Genomic DNA, 12,732 nt, shown 5'->3' on the forward strand with positions numbered 1-12,732 from the left:
GCTCCTAAAACACTTTTAATCTACGGCTCCGTTAATAAAAATCACAATTTACGGCTCCAGAAACACGTGAAGCTCAGTCTACAAACTACAATCGCCGGCTCCTTCCACAGTAACGCCGCTGTAATTTTGATCTCCGTCTTTAGTACCGAACGAGATTCGAACGAGATTTCAACTCAAAAACGAGATCTACTAAGCTATTATCTCCAGCTCCTACGATAGTAACGCCGCTGATAATCTTGAGCTAGAATTTATCTAACGAACCGAACGAGATTTAAACTCATAAACGAGATTTTAATCACGTGATGACATATTCGGAATACCATCATCTTATCCGCATAAGTGTGTTGTATCTTAGAAGATGGAGAATTATCGATTTATGTTTTAGAAGAGTGAAGGCCAGTCATCCAATATCATTCAATGCAAGGTATTTTTTTTTTCCAATAAACGAATAATTATAAATATAAACGTTTTAGGCAGGTATATTATAAATAAATATCATAATTACACCAACAGCCCCTGTGATCTGTACTGTAGTATAATACATGAAAGACCTCGAAATTACGTATCTCATGGAAGGGTGTAGTGAGTTGGAGCTTATCGCGTAGGTTGGATTTAAATTGAAATTCTTCAAATGAACTCGTGAGTAAACAGCTTTCTAACCAAATGGTGTAATAATTGATGATTTTTGTCTCTTTATATTTAACTAGTCGTTAACTAGAATGGGCAAGACCGCTCCAGTGGCCTAGGGGTTAGTGTCCATCTCGGATGCGGGAAGTCGCGGGTTCGAAGCCCGGCCGATTCATACCAGAGATTTGTAAGAAGGATAGTAACAGCTGCCTCGCTAGACGCTCAGCATTAAGAGGTTAGTGTTAGGACTGGTCAGTCTGGTGTTAGGATTATGTGACTGGGTGGGATATATTTGTGGCATGATGCCCCAGTGCTAGACATCACAATAAACTGAATAATTCCTAAAGCTACGTTAAAACTCCAAAACATACACACTAGCATATGCTAATAGGTATATCATCACGCCATTGGGCACTGTTTTTCTTTGCCTCAGGCTCTATATTATTTGTATGTAAGTAAAAGCACACAACACCAGCCCCTTATTCAGTTTAAGAAATATCACGAATGGCTTAACGTTTGCATTAAACACCTAATATTATTGTAACACTTTGTGCTTATTTGCTTGTTTTTACTCAACAGGAATGATGTGGTTTATAATATTCTGTAAGCTTTAAATAATTCTGTACATTTCCATTATGTCGTAATGTACTCGCACAAATAATAGGGTTATTGTATCCTTTCATTTCAATATATTTCCACAATTGTCTTTAGTATGGGGGACATGGGTCAGTTATTTCCCCCTTAATATTCAAGGCAGCACTTGCAAATCTGGTTTACTTTGTCTATGTTCAACTGATGCTCATGACTTCTGAAAAGTGATTGTCGTGCCTCAATGAAAGAGTGAGTAACCTTTACTATAGACATTCCTTTAAAAAGGAATATCAGATTAATCAGTCACAGTGTGAATGTGGTATTGAAATTTGTTCAAATGACTGTATATGTCTGTATAATAGCTGGCCCTGAGTTAGTACTTTTATGTTGTCTTTGCTGTGTTCATTAAATAAACTTTCTTGTATCATGCATTTTGTACCTTGGCATTTCATTGGTCTTAACTGCTGATATAACTTCCTGTCTGCAGCATGTTTTATGTATACATGCATGATACAAACCAGAAATCACATTATGGTAAATTATAGATACTGACATGGGTGAATTGTAATTACGTTCTTTTTTTGTCTTGTCCCATTTGTACCAAAACACCCACCATCATGTTGATATTGAAATTTACACCAAGTACAAATTATTATTATTATTATTATTATTATTATTAATACTATGGTGCTTCTATTATCTTTTCAGTAGTGGTGATGATAATAATATTATCATTATCGCAAATAATCTCAGTATTTGTATCATAATGGCACATGTATGTGTTTGTATTTGTCCCTCATTGCATATACTTTGATATGGGGGGAGCGGGGCAGTAATACAAATTTCAGTCAGTAAAAGTCATTAAGTTTGTCAGGTTGGAGTTTTTTTAATGGCTTGATCACAAACAGTATAAATGCTTTGCAGAAATAATAAACGTTTTTGTAAAGTATTGTTATGGTATTTTGTGTTGTAATGTTTTTTTCACTGTTATGAAATGGGCCTGTGTGTAGGGATTTAGCCAGGTGACTTAAAGATATAATTTTTATTTGCACGAAAGTTGTGCATTATTTCATGATAAAATAAAATGTGTACATTCATTCAGGGCTGACATCAAAAGTTTATTTCCAAATGCTGTGCACATCGATGGCCCTTCATTTAAAAGCAGGGGCCCTGCCAAATTGATTCAAATTGGGCCCCACGTTTGATAAGGCCATTACTGCATTCATTGCAGAATGCAAAATATTAGGATACAATTTCCATTGGATTTTTCATTATTACCACTAGGAAATACACTGGGTTTATATTGTGCAAGGTGCAGCAATTTTGTGGGGTGGGTGGGGTGGGGTGGTCTTCTGTGCCCAAATACAGCCATAATTGCAATGTAAATACTATATACTGTTAGTTTCCAATCTTTTTGTATCAGGAAGAATTCCCAACTTTAGTATTCATTAAGGTTTTATTCCCAACTATCAACCTAGAAAATTGTTTGTGAAGTCCTAAAAGAAGTTGGCAGGATGTTCCTTGGTGACATAACCAAGTTGCTGTACATTATTTTAGGACAATTTTAAACACGTAAGAATTTATGCTTGCTATAGCAATTATTCATGCTGAATGATTGCACTATATGAGGCATCCTATGTTTTGTTTTATCTTTTGTATTGATTTTCATTGTTAGCAAAATGATTTTATTTTGTTTGCCTTTTTTTATTTTCTGTTACACTTTATTTTATCAATGAATAAAGACCACATTGATAATACAAACTGCACATTACTATTTGATTTGCAGAGAATTTGCTGATGGAATTGTACAAGAACTAGATAAGAATGATGTAGAATGGAGAAAGAGAAGAAGGCTGCATCAAAAACAATATATCGGTAAAGTGAGTTACAGTGGACAGTATTGCAAATCTTTTTAACAAGTATTCACATAAATTGCATCCCATGCAAACATGAAATATTGCAATAAATTTGTTTCTTAAAAATGAAATCTCTTTAGATGGGTCACTTGATAATAGGGTATATTTGATTACTGTTAGCGTTAGATTACATGTGAAAAAGTCCTCTAATTATGATGTTACATCAGTTTGGTTGGGAAATCTATCTATCTATAATATAGGTCAATAAAAGAGTATCATAATAAAGCAGAGTGATTGGCGGTTATTTGTTTTAAAAAATAAGGCTTTTCATACATGGTTTACATTAGTCTCATTTAGCATTTGTCCCATTTTTGTGTGTCACAATTATATTTTGAATTTTCAGGGAGTGTGTGACTTAGTCATGAAATGTAGCACATGGATAATTTACCTACTTATGACAGTTTGTCAATTGGTATTTTTCAACAGACAGTGCTATTTATATAGCTTGTTTAATTTATGGCATTTCTTCTCAGTACACCCCAAACCATTGTATAGGTAATTAATCAGAAAATTTGATGTTAGTATAAGCTTTTAAAATGGTTCAGTCTTATTCAGACATTTCCACTTCTAAAGCGTGGTTTCAGATGTTTTCACATTTTTATCAAGGACTGTATTTTGTATGTGTCTGGTACATTTTAATTTTGAAATGGTTTTTTATGGTCAGTGTACTTATCTCTTGCAGGGTCCAAACTATATAAGGCATATTGGTTAGTAAAAATAATGATTGCCATATAAAAAAAATGTTATTACATGCATTCTGTGAGAGATGGCTTGCAGTTGAATGGCACAGCATTGTATGATATGTAACATTTCTTCCTGTCACATCATAGTTGATGTGGCATTTGTACAGTTCTAAAGAAAATTATTGGTAAAATTATTTCCTTCCTATATATTCTTGGTAAAAATATTCCTTTATAAAATAGGTTTTCCCACCATGCCATGTGATATGTGATTATAGATGTTATACTTAAAAAATTAGCATTTTGTGAGACAAAGAAAGGAATTGTAACTATGTAACCTTTCAGGCATGGAATGTATCTTTTGCTGAATATATCTGACTGTTTGCTTCATTATAACGTGATTCTGCTTATAACACAATCGCAGCATGGCTCCCATTTTTTTAATATAAGGTGACCTCTCTTTTTAACATCTAAATACATGCTATCAGAAAAATCAATTATTCTTATCCCTAGCAGATTTATATGATCAAGAGGTTAGTTAAAATTGATGACATTGAACTTTCAATGCACATTTTCTGTAGGGAAGTTTTTCAAAAAATTTGTTAACTCGATCCAGCTTATATTGTGATGTTATTCTTTGGACACGTGAGCAACGCATTATAAAGGGTTTTACCTGTATGTAATTATATATCAAATTTACAGAGTTATATATTGTCATACACCTAGTACATAATGTTGAAAACAGAAATGTCAAAGTTTGGGATATGATTGGAGTTTATATGATGTATACAGCTCTATCAGAATTTCATTTTCCCCCCTTCTTTGTAAGTCCAGTCTAGGGTCATGGGTATGAATATATGGTGTTTTTCAAAAGTGGGAAAAAGATAGGGACAATGTTGCTATGCTGCACACTTTTAAGTCTTGAAATATACATGTTTCTTTATTTCAATATTTTCCTGATGTTATATTTCCTTTTTTCAGATGGGTATGATAAATTGACATCTTATGGTATTGGCATACATGGTTGTATTGATAGGTATGTATGCATACATACATACATACATATGTACATACATAAAGCCACATTCAGTGGTTAGTGTGCCAGACTCAGGTCCATAAGGGGGTGGGTTTTGTATCTTACCATAGGACCAGTCTGTTCTTGGCAAGACACTTGACTCCAGTTGCCACAGCACTAAGTAACTGACCTTCGTTATTATACCTTAAAGCACCAAAACAAACGTAGCAGAGAAAATACATAAGTGGTTATGATCTGGCAGTCTCAAAGGTTTCTAAAGTTGTGACCCAGGTAACCCAATGGTCATATAAACAAATTAGCAATAGCAAACATTTAAAACATAAAATTATATTAAGTTCTAGGTAGAACCTTTAAGACCTATGATGGTTTAAAATTTTAAAACCAAAGGTACATTTTAGACCACTCATAAATCATGTCCCATAGTTAGCATTTTGAACTGTGTTTCTATCTTGAACTGTTTGTAAGTTGCATGACACAGTGAACATACACATGCATATACCACACATACACGTACACAAGGACCTAAAATCTAATAACATCCATTGGGAAAACATCTTGATTTAAATAAATTTTATTTACAGTTGGACTAAAATGTAAAAATAGTTATTTTATAAGACATTATTTTAGTAACAGATGTTTCCTATTTTAAGTGAAAGTGCAACATTAATGGGAAAGCTGAAGATTCTGCTGTGAATGTTTATGCAGATTTGTTCTCTTCATTCTTCAGCTTTTTATTCTATTTCATTTCTGTTATGTACATACAGTTTATCTTGACAATGGATAAATTACCCCGCCTTGTGTGATACAATGTATTTTTAAGTAATCTTATTTTCAGTTTTTTGCAGAAGATAATATGGCTACATGCTGGAATAACTAATAGATGACCAGATATAGTTGCCTTGTACTTTGTCAATACAGTTGTTAAATCCCTTGGTAAATGAAGACAATATCAACTCACATAATGCAAATTATAAAGTAATTACATGTTTATATATATTATTGTAATTGCAGTTAAAATGTTGAATAATTGGCATCTCAGTATTGTCAGTTTTTAAAATGAAATCTTGACAGGTATGTATTTGACTTGGAATTGTAAACTGAATAAATTTATTGCAGTGTTTATTATGTCTTCCTGTTCACACTCACAATTTTAAAGGTGGGTATACTTTTTTAATGACTGTTTTATACACCCATACAAGGAAATTATATGCCAAAACAAAGTGTTACTGTAAAAATTGAATTACTTGAAGACAGTAAATGAGATATTCAAATGCAGGATTAACTGAGCTATGTCATCTCTTCTTGGACTATGGATGTAAGCAAAGCTAGATATAATTGGTTGATTGGTCAGTCATACATCTATTTGTTTGCAGGCCTGGTGTCACACATGTAAAGCTTACTATTTTGTACAAATCTTGCATTATCTCTGCTATAGTAACGGCTAAGAGGGGCAGATTTAGAACGTTTATGAACCATATCATATGAATGTTTTGCTCATCGATCTTAATTATTATTTCTTAATTGTCCTTGAAGCAAATACTGTATTGGCATTTGGTTTTGGTATTATAGGCAGTGTATCCCCTAGGGGTGCAAGACTGAGAGTCAAAAATCTCCTTGGTGTCAAAACTGGGGGTCAGACTGAGTAAAAAATAAACTTTGGTATCAAAACTGGGGGTCAAATTAAAAATTTGGGGGTCTCTGAAGCGCAAATGAGGGTGAAGGAAAATACTGATTATAGGGGAAAAAAGTATATTACTTACAGTATTCTCATGGTGAACTAGTAATTTTCTCAGTGTCTTTTTGATAACAGAACAATGCTGTTGTACACTACACAATTTGTGCAACTACCACTATGTCACAAGTTTATATGACCAGTTTATGTGGTAAGTTGGATTCCAATAAAGTTTGTAAAAATTTAGTAAAATAACAAATCTTGTACATTTCCTGTACATTAGTAAAAATACAGACAGTATTTAAAGGCAAAAGAGAACTTTAACTTCCATCACAAAAGCCGATATAAATTATTAAATTTTGTATATGATGCTAATAATATTATACTAACCTACTTTTCAGGGTGTCCAGTAAAAGTGAGAGGCAATCCAGGCACTGGAAATGGCATAGTTGCTGCAGTGCAGATGGCCTTCTTAGCAATGAAAATGCCTTCATATATGGTGCATCACATGTAAACCAGGCAGGTTTTGAATTGAAAGAAGGGTAATACAGGTCAGTTAGAAACCATTGCAAGTGCCCTTTTGTATATCTATGTATTGTATATATTGTTTAACTCTTGTCCACAATTGTAAGGGTCATATGTAAGCAAGATATTGCAAAGCTAACTTTTGTCCATGATTGTAGATTATCATCTGAGATGATATTTGTAAACATGTTTACCTGGCTTTGAGTTCAGAAAATTGTTTCGTCCATTAGAAAAAAATGTTCTCATTTGCCAGGTAGTTTGCTAAAAAGTTAAACTATAAAGTAAACAGACCTTACCTTGTTTACGAATTTGATGGGAAAAGGACCCACATCCTATATCTCTTATTGTCTTAGGTTTTTATATAAAGTTTGTGATCAATTTTATATAAAGGTTGTGATCAACATAGTTAACAACATATTCCTATTGTAACATCTCTCAAGTGAAATCTGTCTTTTAGTTGTGTTCAGTTGTAATTTCACATGATTTATATACTTCATTTATTCACTGAAATAACAAAGTGCTTACAGATACTTTTGGACTGTTTTAGGATTAGAGTGAATTCCTTCAAGGACATTCTAGATTATATCATTGTATTGGATAAGATTATCACATCGGCACATTTAAGACTGTTGGAACTACAGCACATTCAAGATTGGAATCAATTTGGAACACCACTGTAATTCATTTGGAACACCTTTTTTCCTTTTGGATCTGTGAGAGCTATTTGGGATATATTTCATAATGTAAGCTACTTTTAAATTTTCACATTATCTGTGAAAATAAAGTATTTGTTGAATTTTACTTGTTGGTTTCACTTTTTTCTCTTTAAGATCTTTGAGGTATAATACCTCTAACTTCAGATCAGCATGCTCATCTGATTGAAAATAAGAGACTTTGCTCTGTAAGTGTTCTATATGTATGAAGTTATGAATGCAAGTACAATTAATGTGAATCCTTGTTATACTTTAATACCTTGTATGAGTTTCAAAAAATGAAAAGATGGCAGAAATTGGATTAATTAGTATAGCAGTTGCTTCCCGCTTCATTTTTGTCTTGTCCTAACCATATCTTTGGAGACACCCATTCGGGTCATCATCACAGACATCTGGGTCATTGCCATACCACATTTGGGTAATCATCACAAGTACATTTGGAACTCTGTCACACCACATTTGGGTCATCATCACATATACATTTGGGTCACCATCACATATAAATTTGGGTCACCATCACATATACATTTGGGTTACCATCACATATAAATGTGGGCCATCATCACATATATACATTTGCGTCACAATCACATGTACATTTGGGTCAGTATTATTGTTTCAGGTCTGACGTTTGAAAAACCATTTATATATCAAATGTCTTGTGAGCATTGTCAAGCATAACATGTAATGAAAGAATACACTTTTTGGAATCCTTAGAAGTTAAAATATCATTGGTATGGATAGATTGGATGTAATACAATAGTTATTATTCTATGCATGTATTTTCTTTTTCCAGTGAACAGGATGATACAAGTTGTTCAAGTTAATTTGGCAAATTTCCTAAAATTGCCAGATTAAAACACCTGCAGTATTTGTTACATGTATGACACATGCACGAAATGAAAATATGCCAAACCACATAAACACAAAAATAGATCCCTTTTTCTTTCTTAAAAAAACCCCTTTGTTTCTCTAAATTTACATTTTCTTAAAAACATTTCTTCTATGATCACATCTGAGTCATCATTTTTAATAGACGTCAAAATACATGTACTCTGTATCACTATTCCAAGCTGTGTCTGCAGTTTGTATATGTACTGCTCATTCAGAAACATCTAAGAGACATGGTAGGACTGTGGAACATCAACAAAACATGGAGGATGTAGTTAATGGCATGGTACAAAATTTGCACCAAATGGGCTGAACTCTTTTCCGAATGATCTATTGTCATTTTGAAATATCAACAGTTTGTGAAGGAAGGACACATTGATATCCATATCTCTTTCTAAAATATGGGCTTTTAGAAATAACAACCTATTATTCTGTTGACTGCCATTGGATAGCAAGTGTTAAATACTGATTTATGCTGCAAAAATAAAAGAGGCAACATCTTTTGAATGTTTTCATTTTGCATAATAAGCTCGTACTGTTTTATGTAGCCTGCACACTTGGTCAGCAAGCTCCCAATCAGTTGGAAGAATAAAATGATCCAGGTCATTTTAACTTTTGTTGGTTTGAGAAACTACACTTTCTTCTGACAAAGATAACTGCTGGTGTTCTCTGTGAAATAAGAGACTCGATAACTTGTTTGCATGGACGTGTAGAATTTGTTCATATGCTCCTCCTGGTGTCAATATTATTTCGTGTACTAAAATTACAGGTTTTTTTTTCTCTAAAATGTTGAATTAAAAATGAAGGGAATCTACTTACACCATACATGGTAATTTACAGTGGCTTTTCTACATTTATTATTTTTATATTGTAACCAAACAATGCATTTGAACCTGTTGTAAGCTGTTATTTCAAAGACTTTAAAGAACATGGTCTCTTAAGACAGGTTTATTTTAACAAGTCAGTTATAAGAAGCATTTTAAAAAAATGCTGCTCTATGTCAGGGATGGAATATATTCATGGTGAATGTGGCTGTTAATGCTGGTTTAACTACATCAATACAATTTAATCTTAATACAAATTTTTTTCAGGAGCAGAGAACTGTTAAGCACCAATGACAGAGGAAATTCAGGACCTGAAGGAACTGTGTCAAAATAATTATACAGAACTTGATCCAGATTTTGTTAGAATTATACAAGAAGCAACAGAGACTTATCAGATACCAAATGCAGCCGAAGACTTTTATACTACTAAAAACTTTGTTTTGTCAGAAGTGATTACAAAACTGTATCATCAGATGTAACAGAACAAATTAAATTGAATTATAATTATTATCCATACAGTTATTATCTTTACTACCATGACAAATAAAATGTTTGCTTTTTACATCATGTGCTTAAGAATGAATCTAATTATCAAATCACATCACTAGCATATACCAAGAAATTAAAAGCAAATATTGTACAATTATAATAACTATGGTCTTATGAATAATGACATTATGTTAAGGTAACAATAAATACAATTCGGAGAGAGGAGCTGAGAGAGTGAGATGCAAGAAAAAGTTTTTATTCTCGCACACAGTCCTCCCTACGTGATTGCCATATAATAAAATGTAATTTGTCATACAGAAAAACCAAGATAATCAAGCATGATTAAAGACTTGTAATGTCACATCTAAAGGCATTCATTAGTCTAAGCCAGTGTAATTGTCGTTTAATAATAAAGGCTGACTTAACAGGGAATACAAGTTCATCAGCTATTGACACAAGTGCAAGTAGAATCTACATCAGCCAATTTTTCTTTCATCAAAACAAATTAACACTTTTTGTCACAAGATTATATATAATAAGACTTCCCAGTAGATGTTGTCATTGCATCAAGCTCTTAAATATGCCAGAATGTTAATATTGACTTCATTACCGATACATATACGATTGAAGAAGTATACAGGGCTCCCATGCTACTAGGAAATTTGGAAAAAGTTGGAAGAAATGATAATTTCTTTTCTGAACATGAAAATTCCTTGAAGTTTGCAAGTGTTGATGAAAGTCAGGAAAGTTTGCAACTACTTGATGACAGACACAATTACATAATTGAGTTGTAACTGATTGTGAATTATATTTATTGAGTTCTGCCCAGAATATTCGGAGGTTGCAGTATGGATCATTAGGGTGGTTACCATAATTATAGTTGTTGAGTCAATCTTAACACTCACTGGATTAGATTAGAAGACTGGTTGTTTCACAGTCAGCTTGATATTGATATTTTGTCTGACATGAAAGGTTTGAAAACCAGTCTAGCATCACAAGACACCAACATGTTGTCGGCAAAGCGTAGCCGCATACCAGATGGCCTAGCAAACTTAATGCTGTTACCCCGAGGCATACCTACAGGAAACCGATATGAAAATTATTTATTTTCTCAGAAAATGCAAGTATTAGAATAATTATGTCTTTACTCTGCTGAAAGATAAGATGAAACTATGGCGTTGATGAAATTTGACCTGATACTCACCATTTGCATTGCTAGTCGCATGGGTACACAAATATCACAACCAACACATTCATGACATCATAGGTCCAGTTGTCACATGTCAGTAATAACCCATTTCAGATGTAGAAACAAAAAAAAATATGAAGTGAAAAATAATGTTGTAAACTGTTCGTAATAAAGAAACTACAATGAAAGAACACAGAATTCTGTATATATTTATTAAAAAAATAACTATGTTTTGTTGTATCATGTGACTACCTTGTTGACATGTGCTCTTTGCTTGATGAACTGTCCAGATTGCAGTGACAGCGACAGGTTTCTGGTTGTTTTCTCAACATAAACATATTCTTTCTGGTTCTTACAGAAGCTTTCTGACTTTCATTTAATATATTTTAATTTTTTTACATTAGATAGAAGCTTGTTGATGTCATCCGACTATTGGATTTCTGTTGTATTGTGAGATTTGTGGAATCATATAACTAGTAATGCAAATGCAGATAGTGAGTACCAGGTCAGGTTCTATCTGTGCTGTAGTCTTGTCTAGTCTGTCACGGATTAAGACATAATGATTATAATACTCTCCATTTCTGAGAAAATGAATCACCTTCCTATTGATTTCATACAGGTATGACTTGATGTGACATTGTTTCAAGTTTTCCAGGACCACTGGTGGGGTTCAAGTTAAATTTGTAGTCGAAATGTTGAATCTCTGATGGTAATTTTGGTGTTAAACTATGACACTGAACATGTGGCTCAAAGGATTGGTTTCAAATCCTTATCGGTCGCAGGAGAAATGTGAGATTGTTGTCCCTTGTAATGTGAGTATCACTACAGGTTTAGGTACTGCTCTTCTTTCTGTAATACTGCTCTGGTGGTCTAGTGGTTAGAGCGTCCGCCTGGGATGCGGGAGGTCGTGGGTTCGATCCCCGGCAGAGTCATACCTAAGACTTACAAAAATGATACTAATAGCTGCCTCGCTTGACACTCAGCATTAAGAGGTTAGTGTTAGGACTGGTCGGCCTGGTGTCAGGATAATGTGACTGGGTGGGACATCATGCTACATGTCTGCGGCATGATGCCCCAGTGCTAGACATCACTATAAACTGCCACATAGCAGACATCATAGCGATATGACTGAAAAATTGTTAAAACTATGTTAAAAATCCAAATCACATCACATCTTTCTGTAATTGCAGTTTCATTTGTAACTCATATTTTTGTATCTGTCTCTCTCTTTTTCCTGCATTTGCATCTCCCTTTCTTTTTCCTGCATTTGTATTTTTATTTCTTTTTCTTCCTTTTGCATTTGTCATTTCTTCTCCATTTCTTTCTCTTCTTTTTGAATTTGCATTTGTTTATCTCTTTCCTCTTTTTCAAGCTTTCTTAACTTTATTTTGTTCTTGAATTTTAATTTCAATTTCATAACTTGCAGGTTTGAGCTAGAGTCAAAGCACTTTTGTCCAAAATATTCTTCTCTACCAAATTTAAACCAAAATATTTTTTATTTCATGTTTTAACAAATATGGCTTTGCACAGGAAAGATATTGTCTGGAACGTTTGAGCAATTCGTCCTCTTTGAAAGACT

At 33.4% G+C, this 12,732-nt stretch overlaps 1 protein-coding gene across 1 annotated transcript; it reads left to right on the forward strand.

Annotated features, from left to right (window-relative positions):
* The first annotated feature begins 253 nt into the window (after positions 1-253).
* Positions 254-9,985, forward strand: LOC149801370 (uncharacterized). Its single transcript, XM_089955435.1, has 5 exons — positions 254-424; positions 3,005-3,093; positions 4,796-4,850; positions 6,924-7,073; positions 9,743-9,985. Exons 1-4 carry the CDS (start codon positions 303-305, stop codon positions 7,066-7,068), a joined length of 411 nt encoding a protein of 136 aa, XP_089811561.1. The 5' UTR covers positions 254-302; the 3' UTR covers positions 7,069-7,073; positions 9,743-9,985.
* The last annotated feature ends 2,747 nt before the right edge of the window (positions 9,986-12,732 follow it).

Source organism: Sinohyriopsis cumingii, chromosome 4, assembly GCF_028554795.1.
Source record: "Sinohyriopsis cumingii isolate HCF-2022 chromosome 4, ASM2855479v2, whole genome shotgun sequence".
Taxonomy (NCBI): domain Eukaryota; kingdom Metazoa; phylum Mollusca; class Bivalvia; order Unionida; family Unionidae; genus Sinohyriopsis; species Sinohyriopsis cumingii.

Coding starts and splice junctions, on each gene's coding strand:
- LOC149801370 (XM_089955435.1), top strand. CDS start 303: ATGACATATTCGGAATACCATCATCTTATCCGCATAAGTGTGTTGTAT. Junction 425..3,004: donor CCAATATCATTCAATGCAAG/GTATTTTTTTTT, acceptor TTTGATTTGCAG/AGAATTTGCTGATGGAATTG. Junction 3,094..4,795: donor GCATCAAAAACAATATATCG/GTAAAGTGAGTT, acceptor TCCTTTTTTCAG/ATGGGTATGATAAATTGACA.